This window comes from Manis javanica, chromosome X (genome assembly GCF_040802235.1).
Source record: "Manis javanica isolate MJ-LG chromosome X, MJ_LKY, whole genome shotgun sequence".
In the NCBI taxonomy this organism is placed as follows: Eukaryota; Metazoa; Chordata; class Mammalia; order Pholidota; family Manidae; genus Manis; species Manis javanica.
Window position 1 is genome coordinate 877,584 of NC_133174.1, and position 19,593 is coordinate 897,176.

The 19,593-nt window shown below is 51.2% G+C and overlaps 1 protein-coding gene across 1 annotated transcript; it reads left to right on the top strand.

Moving 5' to 3' along the window:
• Nucleotides 1–1,399: 1,399 nt before the first annotated feature.
• LOC118971538 (uncharacterized) lies at nt 1,400–6,652 on the top strand. The gene is given in 3 exon segments (XM_073227340.1): nt 1,400–2,963; nt 2,965–2,985; nt 3,501–6,652. Coding segments are annotated over 3 exon segments (696 nt in total). The 5' UTR covers nt 1,400–2,750; the 3' UTR covers nt 3,963–6,652.
• Nucleotides 6,653–19,593: the final 12,941 nt, after the last annotated feature.

Genomic DNA, 19,593 nt, shown 5'->3' on the forward strand with positions numbered 1-19,593 from the left:
AGGGCTGGGGAGGCCTACTCGTGGGGTGGAATGTTCTGAAACCAGAGAGAGGGGGATGGTTGTGCAACCTTGTGATTGCACTAAAAGGGCCTGAATTGTTCACTCTGAAGTGGGTAAAACGGGAAGTTCACCCTGAGAACAACCTCAGTGTGTGGTGTTCTGGCTTTTTCAGTGATTTCTCTTGGTTTCTGGAGGTGACTCACTCCAATTCCCTGTCCGCCTCGGTCTTTGATAAGCCTTGCCTGGTTCAGGGGCTGCCGTGTGGAGCCCCAAGGCTGCTCTGGGAGAAGCTGCCCGCCATCTGGGTCCCACCATGGCCAGTGTGCACGGCTCTCCAGCTCAGTGGGGTGGGAGGGTGGGGGGCAGCTGCCTCATCTCTGCTTGGCGTGTTCTGCTCACCTCCAGATCCTTTACTTTTTCCCACCTGCAAAGAACCAATTCCTGATGCATCTGGCCTTCTGAGGCTGTGGGCATTTTCCGGAGGACACTGTATGACCCTGCGTGCCAGCCCCATCAGAAATGTTCACATGTAAGGCAAATGGGTGAAGGTGTGTTTTGGAATGGAGGCAGGCAGTCCAGCAACACTGATAACGGTGCTCCACTCCCATCAGCCCTGGCGTCCTGCTCACTTGAGCCTCAGCCCCGGGGTGTTTACAGCCCATCTCCCCGAATCAGGGCTCCCGGGCCTGCCAGGGTGGGTCTTGGAGGTATCAGACTGACCCAGCTCACCCCAACTGTCCCTAAACCTTTTCCTGGGACATGTGCCGGTCCCACGTGCATGGTGGGGAAGGTACTCACCCCTGCAGGGCCTTGTTCTGTGGGAACCATGGTCTTCCTCATCCGGGACCCCCTACTTTTGCATCCTGCGGGCATGCAGCACCGCGACCCTCAGAGACTTTGTCTGTGTGCTCATGCCAGTGACCGAGAATTTTCCAATGTGAATGCAACCAAAGCGCCCTCACCTCCTGCGTACTCAGAAGCCGAGGAAAAACTGGGATCTCCCTGTCCGCCTCCCACACATGTGAGCTGTAACCCACATGCCCTAAAGCCCACCTGCTTCAAGCATACCATCTGGCGTGTTTTAGGACATTCAGAGCTAGGCCACCATCGCCACAGTCGGGCTCGAGAACGTTTGGCCTCCCCCAGGAGAAATCCATGAGGTAGATTCGCCTTTTAAAAACTCTGGTCATTGTGCATTGGTGTCCCCGTTCAGCCCGCCGACTGGGTTCTTCTGTGTCTGGCCTCTGTCTTCTGGCACAAAGCCGACCACAGAGGGCCTGGCTGGCCAGGGGGACGCTGTTCCTGAAAGCAGGTCCACTCGGTGGTGCTTGCTCGCCCAACATCTGAATTCCTTGTTTTGTTTTGTTTTTTAACTTGTTTTCAAGAAAGACTCTGTTTCTGAAAGCAGAGCCCTGGTGCCTGCCTGGAGTGGCATCCATGAGGCCCCCGTCTCCACCCTCCACCTGACTCCTGAAGTCGTTGGCTCGAGCAAGACCCCGGTGATCCGACAGCCCTATAGATCAGCGTCCGAGAGGGGCTACCTGCAGCTCCACCAGGCAAATGCCATCGACGGCCGGTCACCGTGTCCTGGGCAGCGCCGAGGTGGCTGCTGTCCCACAGAGATGAAATCAAATTAAACTGAATTCTAAGATTATTTAAAAAGGGTAAATGAAGTGAAAAAAATAAATGAATTAAAAATAAAATGAAAAAATACTTAATAAAAATAAACGTAAAAGGAGAACCCACTAATAAAGTACATTGCATCAAATCAGATCTGGGGCAAGGCCCTCCTGAAGCCATGTGATGCTACGTGAACTTTGGCCCTGCACATGCTCTTTGGGGGACCACTCCTGTCTCAGAGCCCCCCACCTTGGGGCTGCAGCCACCAGCCCTGCAGAAACACATTTCTTCCTTTCGTGAGCTGTGTGAATAACCGACTTGCACCCCCCTAGGACCTTCCTGCCCTGGTTGGTCACCTGTGTCCCAGTGGGTTGGCCCAAGCACAGGCTGGGTAGCATTTGCTGGTATGGAAAGCACAGAAGGACATCATTTGAGACAGTGTCTAAAGACCCTAAGTCACGAATGTCAGGCAAACTGTCCCCCTCTGCACTGAGCTGAATGGTGTCCCCCAAAAGACATGTCGAGGTCCTGACCCCAGATGGGGTGAAGTGAAGAATATCGGAGCTGAGGTCCCTCTAGATGAGGGTGGCCCTCCACCCAATGACAGGTGTCCTCATAAGAAACAAGAGGTGAGACACAGGCACAGAGGAGAAGCCACGTGGAGATGAAGGCAGAGAGACAGGAGGGATGTGGCTACACGCCCAGGGCCGCCTGGAGCCCCCCGAGGCTGGAAGAGGCAGGAAGGAGCCTCCCCTGGAGCCTGTGGAGGGAGCACTGCCCTGTCCTGCCTGGACCTCAGACGGCTGCTCTCCAGGGCTGGGAGAGGCTGGTTGCTGTGGTTTTAAGGCCCCTGACTTGGGGGTCATTTGTTATGCTGCCCCAGGAAGTTAACACATACATGCCCTTCTCTCCCCGTTTGAAGGGGAGCAGACATGGCTCCATCCATGGAGTGGGTCACCAGCGCTGCTGATGGTGAGCCTACTGGCATTGGGTCAGCTCAGCAGCTGACGAAGTAACGGTGACAGCTAGGGGTCTCAGGCATTTTTAGGGCTGTGTGCCATCAGGGACAGATGGACTGAGTAGAACACCAGAAAGCGCCCATAAGCTTTGTCATCCCATTCGTTAGGCTAATGGGATTTTCTGGAGTGATCCGTCTCTGGCTCACTGCTGGCCTCCTGCAAGCACCTTCTGGTAGTGGCCTTGAGCAGCTGGCCGTCCCCCGCTTGCTAACAGACCCACACTCCGTGAAGCTAGGAGATCGGGGGGCCCTCCAAGCCAGCCTGTTGTGCAGAAACGAAAGTTCCCCAGAAGAAGAGGCCCACCGGCTCCTGACCGAATACTCAAAACGGCTTCCGGGTCTCCCAGGTAGGAAGCTGACGAGAACAGTACATCGGACATGCTTGGATGGCACAGGACGGAGCCCAGGAATGGGGACAGCCTTGGGCACTTGGGGCACGGGGTCAACTGACACCCAGCATCTCAGAACAATGTTTTAAAAGCTTACAATAAAACAATACAAAGCAGACAAAGTTTATGCAAAGATAAGAATTAAAGCAGTGAAAACATTTTCTGGTAGAGCAATAACCTACTAACACACTAAGAGCCAGGTGGTGCGTTTATATTAGGAGCAAAGTCGATGTCCTGTTTCACATTGTAAAGATACATCAGGGTGCAAACATTTGCTCAAACCTCTAGTCTCAGTCTTGAGGGGGCGGGGTGTATAGCCAGAAACGGAATTTCTGGTTCCTGTGGTCATTCCGTGTTTGATGTTTTGAAGCCCGTCCATCCCGTTTCCCGTTAGCAGGATAGGTTCTCGGAAGGTGCATTCCAAGGTCTTTCTGCTGGCGCTGCGTGTGCGTGCGTGTGCTTCTCTCTCGGAGGTGTTTTTTGCCGCCTGTGAGCTGGGGGTGTTCAACCTGCTCCCCAAGGCCCCGGATGGCTCAGCTGTGATGGCTGCACGTCTGGGCCCTGGCTCCCACGGGACGGAGCTTCTATTGGACGCCTGTGCGTCCCTGAAGCTGTACCAAGTGGAAACACGGAGAGGAGAAGGTAAGCGTTGTTTGGCATTTTGCAGGAGGCGTTTGAAGTTTGCACTCAGCTGCCATTTCTGCAAAGGGCCAGAGAGTCAGTGTTTGCAGAATGTGGGCCATGTGGTCTTAGCAGCAGCTGCTCTTGGGGGCCTTGGAGCTCGGAGACCTGATGTAAATGAGTGTGCATGCTTGGGTTCCTATAAAACTTCATTTACAGAGACAAGTGTTGGGCCAGAGTTGGCACCTGGGCTGCAGCATGCTGACCCCGGTTCTAGGGATTTTCACGTGCTGCTGTGCACACGGACGCTATGAACCAGTCCCCGTAGGGGAAACAGGCAGGGGAATCATTTTCCCATTAAGCCAAATTTGTCCAACGGAAGGGCTGCCGTTCATTTTGAGATTATACTGCGATGTGGGTGTTGAAGTGGCTTTTCTCCTACGAAGTAGGGTGATGTTAGCTTTTCTTTTCTCTGAAATGTCCTTACTTTATGAAATTTAAATTGTGAGTGCTGTGATGATGGATCGGGGTGTGCTTAGAATTTTGTAGTCCTGGGGAATGGCAAAGTCCAGAGACAGTGCACCAAGAGGGGGAGTGTATGCCCGGCATGACAGGGGCAGGTGTGCCACATCCAGGCAGAGGCTTCCGGAGCCAGCGGCCGGCTCACTGTCACTGACCCTGATGTTTCTCCTCGGTGGCTCCCCACTGGGTCTGGAGCCTTCCGTTCTTTCTGATGCCCAGCCCGGGTGAGGGGACAGGCAGGTGTCCAGGCCGGGAGGCCCTGGGATGCTCGGCTTGGAGGCAGATGACTGGAGAGGATCCGGTTCGTTCTGTGAGCTCTGCCTCTGGGGCCCCAGGGAGTGGTCCTGATTGTTCAGAGGTGACAGCAGGCCTCCTTTTCCTGTCCTAGGAGGGACGGTCCACTCCAGGCACAGGACTGCAGTGGAATCCCCTGTGGAACAACGGGAGCTGTGGGCGCTGGTCCCGAGTGGGGAGGAAGGACATAGGCTTGGCGACTGGGTGGCCATTTGGAGATGTGGCTTGGACTTGCCGAGGGGCATTCCTTGGTCAGGATGAGGCCCCCCAGGTGGGCGTGGGGGGGTGAAGGCTCCCAGCCCGGGCACCTGGTGTTGGGGGTCACGATGAATTACCCCAGGTGGGGGTGGAGGGGTGGGAGCCCCAGCCAGGACGCCTGCTGTTTGGGGTCAGGACAAGGCCCCCAGGTGGGTGTGGAGAGAACCCCCAGCCAGAGCAGTTGCTGTTGGGAGGTCTGCCCAGAATCCCTCTCTGCTCACTTGGGATAACCCCCAGCTGTGGGGAGTTGCTCACTGACCAGAACCACATTTCCATGGGGCTGGTGGCAGCGTCCACACGGCACAGATGTGCAGTCCGACGGGTCCTTTTCTGTTTTCGTCTGCTTTCAGGTTTGTATTCCAACACCGAGCTGTCCAGCACCTACCCGGCCAGGGCCAGCTGCACCTGCCAGTGCGCCGTGCTTCTGTCCATGGCGGGGACCACCTCCGGGTGCTGGAGCCACCTCATGGGTTGTAGGCTGTGCGGGCCGGCAGGCTCCCCAGGCTGCCTTCCGGGCCTCCGAGCACCCGGAGGGCCAGTTTTCCCGCAGAACCAGACCCAACATGGCTCCACTTGGGCCCCCAGGACCTGTTCTCCTTCCCCAGATGAATTTGCTCAGTGTACATATGTTCTGATAGGAAGTCCTGCGGGTCAGTGGTCTCCAGGGAACCAGGAGGTGCCAAAACGGCCTCCAGTTGAGAACCAATGCTCTACACTCTCCTTCTTAGTTATTTCAGCCCAACCACACCGTGAGCCGACAGTACGTCCACCGGGAAACACGGGGGCCAGTTTAATTTGAAAGGATACGATACAACACGTATTCATGTTTATAAGCATCATTTGACTTCATATTTATATTCCAAGATCCCATAGATGTGAGACACAGCCCGGAGCTGCCTGCTGGATCTCTGCCCGAGGGTGCAAGTCACAGAAGGCCCCCCGGATCTCTCGGGGCCTTGCTGGACCCTCAGGCAGGTCCTAGTGGCTTCAGAGCCTCACCCCAGGGGCAGAGAGACGGTACTGTCGGTGCAATGGAGAGGGTCGCCCTCCTACAGGCTCTGTCCTGGGCTTCTGCACAGGCTTCTGCATGTAACATCCGCACCCCTTGGACCGCAATGTGCTGATCTTTGAGATACTTCCAGAGATGAATCTGTGTGTGCAAAGAGCAAACACAGAAGGAATCGATAGTTTAAAAAACCAGAGTTTGTGGTTCTACTCATGTCAATCCTCCCTCCGGGTGATGACGTGCAAACCCAACATTTGAGTACAAGGTGAGGTGCAGTTTGCAATCCGGCCGGTTGCCTGGGTAATGGGTCAGGTGGTCGCTCCCCTCTCCATGCATGCACAGAGATCTGGGGGTGCCTGGAGCTCTGCCATGAAAGTCCCGAGGTGGTGAGGAATCAAGGGCTATTGTCAGAGTTTCCATCTGGCTGCGGGCTGGTGTAGCGAGAGAATAAGGACGGGGGCGGTGTTTCTGGGGCTGCTCGGTGCTCCCCACCTTCCCTTCCAGTGGAAATGGGCTTCCAGAGGAGGACGACGCCTTCCAACCATGCGCCACGGCTCCCGCAGCTGGGCGCACGCTGGGGGCTGACCGAGGGGCCCACCATCCCAGGTAGGTCCCACTTCGCAAGCCTTACAGGAGCGCCCGTGGGACACAGCTCTTGGCTCGGCAGGGGGTGACCTGTGTGATGGTTTCTGACAGCCTCTCTGGGTTTTCATGGTTTTGACAAGCGTACTTTCACACACCAGGTTGGAGGGCGAGTGGCTGCAGTACAAAGTGCATGTGAGACCTGCAGGAGGCCTGGAGCGTCCACGGGAGATGTGTGCTCACCGCCTCTGACCCGTCACTGTTGCGTGTCATCTGTGACCTCGGGGGTGAGCAGGTGCCCCTAGACTTTGCTGCTGGGCTTCCAAGCATATTAATCCTTGTTTCAATAGTGCCCTGTAAGCAAGTGAAGGTAGAAAATGGAAATCCCACGTGGGGTGGTGGAGAAGGGCTTCCTTCCACATCCTGAAGGCTGAAGCCCTCCCAGCACCTCCCCATATGCAGCCAACTAGCAAAGGCACAGAGGAGGGAGTGGGTGGGTGGAGCGGTGGTTCTCCAGGTCCCTGGGGGCACCTGCCGAGACTCAGTTATTGGGTCCCCACCCTCTGAGGATCGGACCAGGGCATCTGGGTGGAATGGAGCCTGCGTTTCTGACACGCACACAGGGATGGTGGTGGCATCTGCAGGTGTCCTTGGGGCACAGTTACCCTGAAGTTTCCTTTACCTTTGTGACATGCCCATGCCAGCTGGGGTCTGGGTCTTTGCTCCATCACCCCTGCCCAGCCACCTCCAAGGGCCTCCTGCTTTCTGGGTGGACAGCTGGTGAACAGCACCCTGTCCAGGCTCCTTGCCTTCCTCTTCCCTGGACATTGTGGTCCCTTTGTTCATGAGCAAGTGTTTTCAGACATTGTGGAATCCAGTTCCGAGCGCTGGAGCATCGGTGCGTCTAGACCCCTTCCTCCGAGGGTGGAATCCTGCATTGTTTATATAGTCAAGTGCTCAGAAGTGGTTCAGTAGTAAGTGATTCTTGCTGCCTGTCCGATTCATGTTCAGTTTGTAGAGGGACCGTTAGGCTCTTCACTTCATAATTGTTTGTTGAGCTCTGTCAAGAGCCTTGGGTCCTAATCCCATCAGTGTTACTTGTGGGTCTTATCCTGCAAGATCCAGGAAGCTGTTTCAGATAAATACCCAAACCAACGTTCCTACACACTGTAACTGCCCCACAGGGCCTGCAAATTCTCTGCACACTTTTGTGGAGACGTGTCCACAAGTGTGGGTTAAGGGTCTGTGCTTGGGGGTCACTCCCTAAAACAGCAATCTTCACTCACCTCCCAGACTGGCTTGTCAGCCTGGGCTGGCTTTCCCTTTGTTAGAGCTTCTTTGTTCTCTTTTTGCTTACATTTTAATGTTTGAAAGAGCAAAATATGCATGTAATTCAAAAGCTAAAAGCCACCTAAACAGGCCTATGAGGAAGAGTTTAGCTTTGTATCCTGACCCCTCGATTTGCTTCCTCTCTGGCTCTTGTAGGTGAGCTGTTTCATCCTGGGTGTTGGGTTTGTGCTTCCAGTGCTGACTTTGTAAGAACAGCAAATGTTGGAAATTCATCCCATGCTCTTGGGTAGGAAGAATTAATATTGTCAAAATGGCCATCTACCTAAAGCAATCTACAGATTCAAAATACCAAAAGCTTTCTTCAATGAACTGGAACAAATAGTTCTAAAATTCATATGGAATGACAAAAGACCCCAAAAAGCCAAAGCAATCCTGAGAAGGAAGAATAAAGCAAGGGGGATGAATTATGCTCCCTGACTTCAAGCTCTACTACAAAGCCACAGTAATCAAGACAATTTGGTACTGGCACAAGAACAGAGCCACAGACCAGTGGAACAGAGTAGAGAGCCCAGATATAGACCCAAGCATATGTGGTCAATTAATATATGATAAAGGAGCCACGGATATACATTGGGCAAATGACAGCCTCTTCAGCAGATGGTGCTGGCAAAACTGGACAGCTACATGTAGGAGAATGAAACTGGACCATTGTCTAACCCCATACACAAAAGTAAATTTGAAATGGATCAAAGACCTGAATGTAAGTCATGAAACCATTAAACTCTTAGAACAAAACAAAGGCAAAAATCTCTTGGACATAAACATGAGCAACTTTTTCATGAACATATCTCCCTGGGCAAGGGAAACAAATGCAAAAATGAACAAGTGGGACTATATCAAGCTGAAAAGCTTCTGTACAGCAAAGGACACCATCAGTAGAACAAAAAGATATACTACAGTATGGGGGTATATATTCATAAATGACACATCTGATAAGGGGTTGACATCCAAAATATATAAAAAGCTCACATGCTTCAACAAACAAAAAGCAAATAATCCAATTAATAAATGGGCAGAGGATCTGAACAGACAGTTCTGCAAAGAATAAATTCAGATGGCCAACAGACACATGAAAAGATGCTCCACATCGCTAGTCATCAGAGAAATGCAAATTAAAACCACAATGAGATATCACCTCACACCAGTAAGGATGGCCACCATCCAAAAGACAAACAACAAATGTTGGTGAGGCTGCGGAGAAAGGGGATCCCTCCTACACTGCTGGTGGGAATGTAAATTAGTTCAACCATTGTGGAAAGCAGTATGGAGGTTCCTCAGAATGCTCAAAATAGAAATACCATTTGACCCAGGAATTCCACTCCTAGGAATTTACCCTAAGAATGCAGCACTCCAGTTTGAAAAAGACAGATGCACCCCTATGTTTATCGCAGCACTATTTACAATAGCCAAGGAATGGAAGCAACCTAAGTGTCCATCAGTAGATGAATGGATAAAGAAGATGTGGTACATATACACAATGGAATATTATTCAGCCAGAAGAAGAAAACAAATCCTACCACTTGCAACAACATGGATGGAGCTGGAGGGTATTATGCTCAGTGAAATAAGCCAGGCGGAGAAAGACAAGTACCAAATGGTTTCACTCATCTGTGGAGTATAAGAGCAAAGAAAAACTGAAGGGACAAAACAGCAGCAGACTCACAGAACCCAAGAATGGCCTAACATTTACCAAAGGGAAAGAGACTGGGGAGGGTGGGTAGGGAGGTGGGGAGAAGGGGAATAAGGGGCATTATGATTAGCAGACATAATGTAGGGGGGGCACAGGGAAGGCAGTACAGCACAGAGAAAACAAGTAGTGACTCTATAGCATCTTACTACGCTGATGGACAGTGACTGTAATGGGGTGTGTGGTGGGGACTTGATGACTGGGGGAGTCTAGTAACCATAATGTTGCTCATGTGATTGTATATTAATGATACCATAATTTAAAAAAAGGAAAAAAAAGAAAACAACAACAAAAATATTAGGCTAAGTAAAAGAAGCCTGATAGAGAAGACCACGTGTTGTACAATTTCACTTATATGAAATGTCAAGAAAATGCAAATCTACAGAGACAGTGTGTTAGTGGTCACCTTGAGCTGGGGATTGAGTGCAAATGGGCATGAGTTTTCTTTTTGTGGTTATGAAATGATTCAAAACAATATTGTGGTGATAGCTGCATAACCATGTAGATAAATTATAATCATGGAAATGTATGCTTAAAATGGGTGAATTTTATAGTATGTGAATTATATGCAATAAAACTTAAACTATTATAAAAAAAGAACAGCAAACGTGTATACATGTGTGGGTATGTGTATGCATGCACATATCTGCCTGTTTATATTTGTGTATATGCATACATCTGTATATATGGATATGTATATATATATATATATGTCTGTGTATATGTGTATGTATATGCATGCACCTATGTGTATATGTACATGTGTATATACATGTGTGTATATGTGTATATGTTCTGTCTGTGTATATACATGTGCAGAGTGCATGTGCATGCATGCACCCATGCATATGTGTGCAAGTGTGCATGCACATGTATGTGTAAACATGCACAATGTATGTGCACACATGGGTGTGCATTGTGTATATGTTTATGTGCAATATATGTGCATAATGTATATGCATGTATGTGTGTCTATATGGATTATATGTACATATATACGCACACCTGTATGTTCTGTGTGTATATTTGCAACATGCATGTGCACAGATGTGTAACATGCACACACATGCGTGTATGTGTCACATACATGGACATGCCAGCATGTGTGCATGTATACATGTGTACACATATATGGATACATTTTGGTACAGCAGTGTCACATGCTCCACTTGTCACCTTGCACATGGCTTTTTTCGTGGACAAGCAGCCAAGAGACTCCCCCAGATCTGCATGTAAGGAGCCTCCTTGCCGCTCCTGTGACCCCCATGCTCTGCCCACGGCCAACCCCACATTCACACCACCAGCCCCCTATTGACGGAAACTCTATTAGAGTCACTGTATCGTTGCAAATCACTACCAGTAATACAGGATCTTGTTTGAGGCAATTGTTTTAAAGGCATATTTCATGGTGTGTTGTTTGAGGATCGAGTGCCCAGTAAAATGGGTTGAGATTTATATGAAAATTATCTTCATATTTGGTCAGGATGCTTGCATTTGAGATTTCAGAGAAAACGGAATGTTAAATAATTTTGAGGATTTGTTTCCAGACGAGGGAGGAAGAAATAAGAGAAACCGCAAAGTTCCACGTCTGCTTTGCAAATTGTGAACGTTGGGTGTTCAGCTGTACATTATTCTCCCCAAACAGGAAACTCCCCAACAGGCCTGCCAATGCCTTACGTCCTCCCCTTGATGCTGACTTTCGAAGGGTTGGGGCATCTTGCTTGCCTGTACTGAGAATGTTGATAAGACTTCCTTTAACTTGCATCGCATCAGCGCATAAAGCGGTTGGCCCGCGGAACATCTGCCACCCGCTCTCCTCCTGGCTGTGCCGGCAGCTGCTTTTTTCTTTATGCATCTGTGTTTTTGCAAATTCCCGCTACACTAAACAGTATATGAAGGTTCACACCTGAGACTACATAACGGTCAAGAACACCATGTAGTCAAGTGTTCCAGCAAGAGACGGTTCCCCCAGACCCTGACCCCATGTCCACACCCTCCACGCTCCCCGGAGATTAGGTCTTTGTGGGGAAAATGAATTTTTCCTGCTTGAAATCTGGGAATGATGGTCACATGGCTCTTAGCTGACACCCCCCGGGGCTTGTGAAGCTGTGTCCAGCCCATCTCAATGTGGGAGTGGCTCATACTCCCCTTAAGGTGAAGGCAGCATGGCTGGCCAGCCCTGTGCATGCAGGGCCACTGCCTCCCCCATCCCTGGTTAGGCCCTCAATGGCCAGCATGGTGGGGGTGGGGGGCGCTTTGCACAACACCCCTGGTCACCGGGCAGACCTGGCCAGCCCCCAAGGCCACCTTCCTGGAAAGGACAAGGGTGTTTGGTTTGTGTCTATCCTACAGATAAGGATGGAAGGTACCTGGGCGGAGGGAGAGGTGGGGCCAGGGTTCTGGAAGGGACCGGAGTCAGGGCGCAGGTCCTCAGGCCTGGCCATGCCTCCTCACATCTGCCTGCCTTGCCCCATCCCAGGTGGCAGCGTCCTTGTAATCGGAAGCCTGCTGGACGTGGATGCATGGGGGCCCCCCACCACACAGCTGTACTAGCTCAACATGCTGGTGCACATGGGGGGCTGGGAGAGGATGTTCACCCAGTTTCCCTCCTTCCTGGCATCCGCAGGCTTCTGGGACCCCCAGAGCAGGAGCCCCCCGGGCATCTATGGGATCATCCTGGCCAGGAAGTAAGCCCCCTGTGGCTGCAGCTCCCACCCAGGCACGAAGAGGTGGTCATGCTGATGCTTCTTGGTTTGGGCACCCAGCCGGTGGCTTGGGGTGTTTGCTGGCCATTACCTCCTGCCTGTCACCTGGTGGACTTTGTCCTGTGTAACGTGCATGCAACCCGTGATGTCGATGTGCATCAGGTGCAGGGCCCGCCAGGCTGCTTAAAGCCAAATACTTCCTGGGCGCAGCCACGGCCGGGGAGGGGAGGCGGCAGGTTGACATGCGCCAGGGTCACTCAGCCTCGCACGCTTGTCTGAGATGCCGCCACTGCATGTGCTGGGGTGGACGTTTGTTTTCGCAGCCACAGTGTGGCAGGTAGACCTGTACATAAATGCAGAAGCCACAGGAGGGGACTCGGTGGTCTCCAAAGTCCGGTTCATCTTCAGCCCCCCACCGGACGCTCGGAACCCCTCCACACTGCTGTCCTCGCTGGGCTGAGCTTGGGTCCTGCAGACACGGGCCATGTCTCAGCCGTCTCATCATGGGGATGCGTGGGCATGTGGGGCTCCTGGCACGCAGGGTGGAGGTCGGGGATGTCACTCAGCGCCCTGCAGCGCCCAAGTTGCCCACCCCGGAGAAAAGTGGAAATTCTGCTTCACCAAAATGTGTCATTAGTAGTAAAACCATTCCCAGACCTAACGTCCTCCCCAATAAAACAAAAGGTGAACGTGGCAAATTGTATGTTATGTAGGATTTTCGGTAATTAAGACAAAAGCACCAGAAGTGCCAGCAGGTTCTCCTCGGCACAGAGGCGGTGCCACGCAGGCGGCGTGCGGGCTCTGCAGGGTGGGCAGGCGGTCACTGTGGGAGACGAATGGGACCGGGGGACAGATGGCCCTCATGTCCCGGCCGGCCGGAGTGAGCGCTGGCTGCATGCACAGGGCACCTCCGCCCTCCCCCGCGAGCCGCGGGGGGAGTTCCTGCTTCTCGACCCAGGGCAGCAGGAGGGTGGAAGGGTGGCACGTGGGCCAGTGCACCCATGTGGCCTCGGACTTCCCCCAGCACGGTGTGAGGTGGGTGCCAGGTGGGCACACCTGCAAATAGGAGCAGAGCAAGAGTGGTGGGCCAGTGTGTGTGCCAAGCAAAGTCCCCCAGGGAGCTGGCTCAAGGCCCCAAGGACAGGGCACCTGGGAGAGGGGGACGGGCCACAGCACCCGGTAACGGGTTCACAGTGCTGGGCAATGGGGACGTCTGTGAAGTCCTCCTGAAAATCTCAGCCCCCTCAGAGCACTGAAGGCAGGTGGGCCCGGCCTCCGCAGGTGGGATGGGGGTCCCGGGGGAGAGGGTGTCGCCTCCAGGAAGCCACCTCCTGTGGGAGTGACCGGGTGTGAGCCAGCTGTTGTCACAGTGGACAGCAGGGGTCGCCCTCGCCTCGCTGTCTTGCCGGCCTGCAGGTCCACCCGTGTGTCCCCAGAAATTCATGAGGATGGGGAGGGGGTGGGAGATGGTCTTTTGTAAGCAAACGCTGCCGTAAAGACACCTGCTGCCCGGGCAGCCTCCCCATCCTCTCACAATGCCTATGAGTAGCCTTTTCAACCCCAAGTCGCCACGTTGACACGTCCATCTCCCCCGCCCTTCCTTTCATTTCCTTCCCCCGTAACTTGCTGTTCATCTTAGATTCTCCTCCGTCTTGGCTGTGCAGCTGCTGTCGGGACTCCCACCCAACCCTGCCCTGCGGCTCCTCGGTGTTGCAATGGTCAGATGATGTCCTGTCACCGCGGGTCCTGTGTGCCCCACCGGTGTCCCCTCCAGGATGCGGAGCGATTCCCTCACGTGGGCGCTGGGGCTCAAGGGGGGACATGTCATCGCCTTACACAGAAGGCAGCTGCCCTGGGGGGGCCACCCCATGGGACGAGACCCCAGAAAGGCCTCCCAGAGAGGACCACGGAGCGTCTCAAAGCGTCTTCCTATCTTTGAGGAGGTAGGCGGTGGAGACAGGAGCAGGGTGCTAACACCCAGTGTTACGTATGTTTATATGACGTGTTTGGGCATGATTCTATGATGCCTAACACCTGTTTCTAACACCCACATGTGGGTCTGCATGTCTCTCTCCATCTGTATTTACAACCGTGCGTGCGTGTCTCATGTTACAAAAACGCCTCACAGAGAGAGGTGCTACGGTCACTTCTGTGTTGAGGTTTTGCTAATGCTGTGGCTTGTCTGTAAACTTATGCCACCTGTGTGTCCTAAGAACATACTGAGGTTCTTAAGCTCAGAAAGCACTTCCCCTTGGAATGATGGAATTAATAATAATAATAATTGAAGGGCTCACAGCTATAAGGTGCCTGCTCTGCCGGGCACAGTGCTCAAGCCCTCCATGTCCTGAAAGATTCGCTGTTTTCTGCGGCTTCCCTGGGCAGGTGGGCATCCTTACTTCCAACTTACAGAAACTGAGGCACAGTGTGGCTGACTTCCTGGAGGGGAGTGGCAGAGCTGGGCTGTGAGTCTGGTGGTGACGGAGGTGGGGTGTGGGGTCTGACAGTCGCGTGACCCCTCCGGGCGTTGCCCAATTTCTATGTGGAAGAGAAATAAGGTGTGGCTTGTCTCCAAAGGCACACCACATTTCTCTGTTTCTCCAGGTGAAGACACCCTGGGCTCTGTGTCTGCATTTGAGTGTTGACATGTTGTGGAGTAAGCATTCCGTGGCCAAAATGGGGAATCCCAGGTTTTATCTAAACTCTACAGGACCCCAAATCGCAATATCGAATGTAAATCCATCCAAAGGACTTAAAAAATATGGAAAGAGAGACTTGAGTTCAAGTCTATGGAGCTGAGACAGAGCTGGGTTGCTTGTGAAGGGACACAGTTTAACAATGTGCAGAGTTTGGGACCCTTCAAATGGGCCTGGGTGCACATAGATGGCCAGGCAGACACACCGGGGCACACCTGGGGGGTATCAAGTCCAGCTCTTGTAGAAAGTAGGTGTCAGTGGGCAACTGTTTCCCAAACCCATCTCCTCAGGCAAGCGAAACTAAAGCAAAAAAGAGTAAATGGGACTACATCAAACTAAAGAGCTGTACAGCAAAGGACACCATTAGCAGAACAAAAAGGCATCCTACAGTATGGGAGAATATATTCATAAATGACAGATCTGATAAGGGGTTAACATCCAAAATATATAAAGAATTCACATGCCTCAACACCCAAAAAGCAAATAACCCAATTAAAAAATGGGAAGAGGATCTGAACAGACACTTCTGCAAAGAAGAAATTCAGATGGCCAACAGGCACATGAAAAGATGCTCCACATCGCTAATCACCAGGGAAATGCAAATTAAAACCACAGTGAGATATCACCTCACATCAGTAAGGATGGCCAGCATCGAAAAAACTAAGGACAACAAATGCTGGCAAGGATGCGGAGAAAGAGGAGCCCTCCTGCACTGCTGGTGGGAGTGTAAATTAGTTCAACCATTGTGGAAAGCAGTATGGAGGTTCCTCAAAAAACTAAAAATAGAAATACCATTTGACCCAGGAATTCCAGTCCTAGGAATTTACCCAAAGAAAACAAGTTCTCAGATTCAAAAAGACATATGCACCCCTATGTTTATCGCAGCACTATTTATGGAAGCAACCTAAGTGTCCATCAGTAGATGAATGGGTAAAGAAGATGTGGTACATACACACAATGGAATATTACTCAGCCATAAAAAGAAAACAAATCCTACCATTTGCAACAACATGGATGGAGCTAGAGGGTATTATGCTCAGTGAAATAAGCCAGGCGGAGAAAGACAAGTACCAAATGATTTCACTCATATGTGGAGTATAAGAATAAAAGAAAACTGAAGGAACAAACAGCAGCAGACTCACAAACTCCTAGAAAGAACTAGTGGTTACCAAAGGGTAGGGGTCGGGGAGGGTGGGTGGGGAGGGAGGGAGAAGGGGATTGAGGGGCATTATGATTACTACACATGGTTTAGGGGGGGCACAGGGAAGGCTGTGTAGCACAGAGAAGACAAGTAGTGACTCTGTGGCATCTTACTACGCTGATGGACAGTGACTGCAGTGGGGTGTGGGGCCATCGATAATATGGGTGAATGTAGTAACTGCAATGTTGCTCCTGTGAAACCTTCATAAAATCGTATATCAATGATACCTTAATAAAAAAAATAAAGTAGGTGTCAGATACATTTATCAATAACCTAAGGGAAAGAAACCAAAATCACAGTTTGGAAGAATGTAGGATTTTTTTTTTCCTTTACAATTTAAAACAAAAATTGAAGATTATCAGAAGTTAGTGCAAAGATACTAAATTTAAAAATTGCACCACTTGGAGGCAGCGTCCAGTTATCATTGGTGTATTTCTTTATTAGGCACCGGGTTAAAAACAGAACAGTCACATTGATGTACTACTGTTTTATTATGGTTCTCTACCTTCTGAAAATTTCCTTAAATGTGATTTATAGTCAGTTTGTCAAGACTATACTGAATCGTTTCCCTTTTTGTAGGATATTTCTGATGTTTTGGTAATATAAATAATGCAGGGATGTCCTCATTCACTGATTCACCAATTCATTTGTTCAGGAAACTGGTTCCAAGCCAGATGCCAGGCTGGGGTACAGAGCGGGGACCTCAGGGGTGGTCGAGGGAATGGCCTGCTCATCCCACATGGATGTAACCCCCAGAAAGCTCCCCACACTGGGACCGGTTTGCTCCTGACGGGGTCAAGAAACCCTTGTGGAAAACTGACCTCCTAGTCAGATCTGAGGGGCAAAGGGTTTTGTGAAATCCCGTATCTGGACAAACATCCCCCCAGAAGGTTTCTGCGGGTCGTTTCAGAGAGTCCATTCTGCGGCATCGTCCCCCAGAAACACCTCGGCATGACAGGTGACGCGGAACGGAAAGCACTGTTTTCATTCGTCTTTCCTCCGTTCCTAGGGAAGGCGGTTCTCCATGGCACGCCTGGCCCGACGTGTGGTTTTCTTGGGGAAATTTCCCATTCACTGTCTTTGCTTTTGATCCCGACTCTTCCTTGTATCCAAGAATCAACTCTGTCCTCTTCTTTCCAGCCTTCCACCCTGCTCGCCTGATGTCCGTTTACGCTTCCTAAAATAAAAGCTCGCACAGTATTTTTCCGATGATGAATGAGATTAATGCTTATCCTATGAAACTTGGAAACTGAGAAAGCATTCCTAAAAAATAAGAGAATTTGGAGTCCCTTGCCCCACACCCGGGGTGTGGACAACACCTGCTCTGTGGGAATCTTTACGGACGTCTGTGTGGCTTATCCTCGGCTTTGGGTTATGGCTGCAGCGCGCTGACCCAGAGGTGGGGGGTGATCATTCCTGCGGTGTTAAAAATAAAAAGCCGTCTGGCTTGTGATCCTGTTTTGGCTGCTCCAGGAATCCTCCCCAAACGGGCTGTTGCATTTTGCACGGTCTCTCCCTCCGACTCAGGACCCGTTCACCAAAGTCCACCTTCTTTTTTTAATCTCCATTTGCACGTGGCCAGCTTCTTTCTCCCTGTTTTATTTCAAAGCATTTGGGATTTCTCCTGTGGAGAGACCACGACACATGATGCTTTGGGAAACAACTCGGGGATTCTTGCTCCAGAGATTTTCAGGTTTGCCAAAACTCGGGGGAACATATTTTCCGGCCTTTCATTTAATAACAACCCTATCGCCCTTGAGAACGCAGAACCTTCTCTGTCTTCTTTCCCCACAATGAATTTGATGTCCCTCCAGGGACCACGGGGCCCTTCAGCCCAGCAGCAGACAGGAAGATTTATTATTTCCCCTTCACGTCCTGCCTGTAAATACAGTCTGGGTTTCAGAAAGCTCAGAGTGATGGATTTGTTTGCTTTAAATGTGCTTTATTTCCCAGGAAGGAAATACCCATTCCCCTAGGAACGCCCGTCAGTTGGCAAGATATTCCCAGCTGGCCTGCCAACGTGCTGAGCCCTCAGCCCCTTCTAATATGTAGGGTTTCTAAGGGCTTCGGTGGAGCAGAGAGAATAGTGAGTCGCTCACAGTCCATCTGTGATGCGTCTGTTTCCATGGGTGACTCTGCTTGATGGAAAAGAGAGGGTTTTGTTTTGAATTTTGCATGTTGACATATTGGGGGGAGTTTTTCCGTAAGCAAAACAATTTGCCATCAAAGTGCTCAGTTGAAAATGTGATGTCACCTTTCGATAGGCATTCATGACCACAGGTGTTTTGAACAGGCTCCGGAAATCAGAAAGACGGAGACGCCGGATAATGTTGGGGTCATGCGCTCTCAGACACCATCCTTGGGGCAGGGCTGCACAGCCCTGTGGACGTGTGCATGCGGGCTGACGCTGCCAGAGCCACGAGCTCTCCACCAGCGAGAGATCGGGAGTGTCCCCTCCGTGCTTCCCCCTCCACGCGCCTGCTCTGGGTGCTTTGTGCTGATGGTTCATGTGTCAGCTTGTTCATTGTACCACGCAAGGCCCAGATACCTGCTCAAACGTGACTGTGTGTCTGTGGGGCTGTCTGGACGAGACGGGCACTGGGACCAGTGGGCTTGGTGCAGCAGGCGGCCTTCCCCAGCGTGAGTGGGCCTCGTGCAGTCAGGTGAAGGGCTGACTAGCCCAAAAGGGCGGGGGGCAGACTGCGTCCCATCATCTCTCTCTAATCTGCCTATATATTGATTGTCTTTGTATCTATCAATCTGTTTAGCTATCAGCTCTATGTATCTAGTTTGAAGCAATTATTTGTCTAACTATGAATTTTCTCTTTATATCCATCATCTCTCCACCTACCTCTCTATGTATCTATCATCTACCTATTGACTATGTATCCATCTATCCATCTATCCATTTATTTTAATATCATTTATATCTATCTACATTATCATCTATTTATATCTATCACCTATCTATCTGTCTGTCCATCCATCCATGTATGTATGTATCTATCTGTCTGTCCGTCCGTCCGTCCATCCATCCATCCATCTATCCATCTATCATCTATCATATGTCTATCATCTTTCTATCTACCTAGAAAGGAGGGCAGGATGGTACTGTCCCTGGCTGGCTCCAGGACGAGCAGAGGGATGGCTTGCCACCACAGGGAGGTCCTGCCAGCCAGCCGTGGGTCTCTGACCCCTCCCAGATATCCCTTGCCCACTTTCCAAGGCCTTGGGACAAAAGCCCAAAGGGCCTGGAGAGGGCAGCTCAGGCCTTCTTAGCACCAGCCATCAGAGAACCTGACACCACCTCCAAGTTCCTGGATAGGTGAGTCCACACCTGTTGGAACTGTGCCCACATGCTGGCCAGCAGGTAATCCCTGGCTCCAGCCAGACAGCCTGCCTGCCCTTCAGGACCCTCCATCCAAGCCCCAGTTCACCCCAGAGCCCAGGGTTTCTGTCCCAGTTTCTTCTCCACAGACACATACAGAACCAGCTGGATAAAGCGGGGTTCATAGACCCCCTGAGATACATCAGTTTCTCTGCTGAGAGGGCCCTGCCCGCCAACCCACTCAGCGCCCATGGCAGGGATGACAGGTCATTTCTGAGAAAGAAACATGGAGGGAAACGTGGGCCTGCCTCCTTCAGAC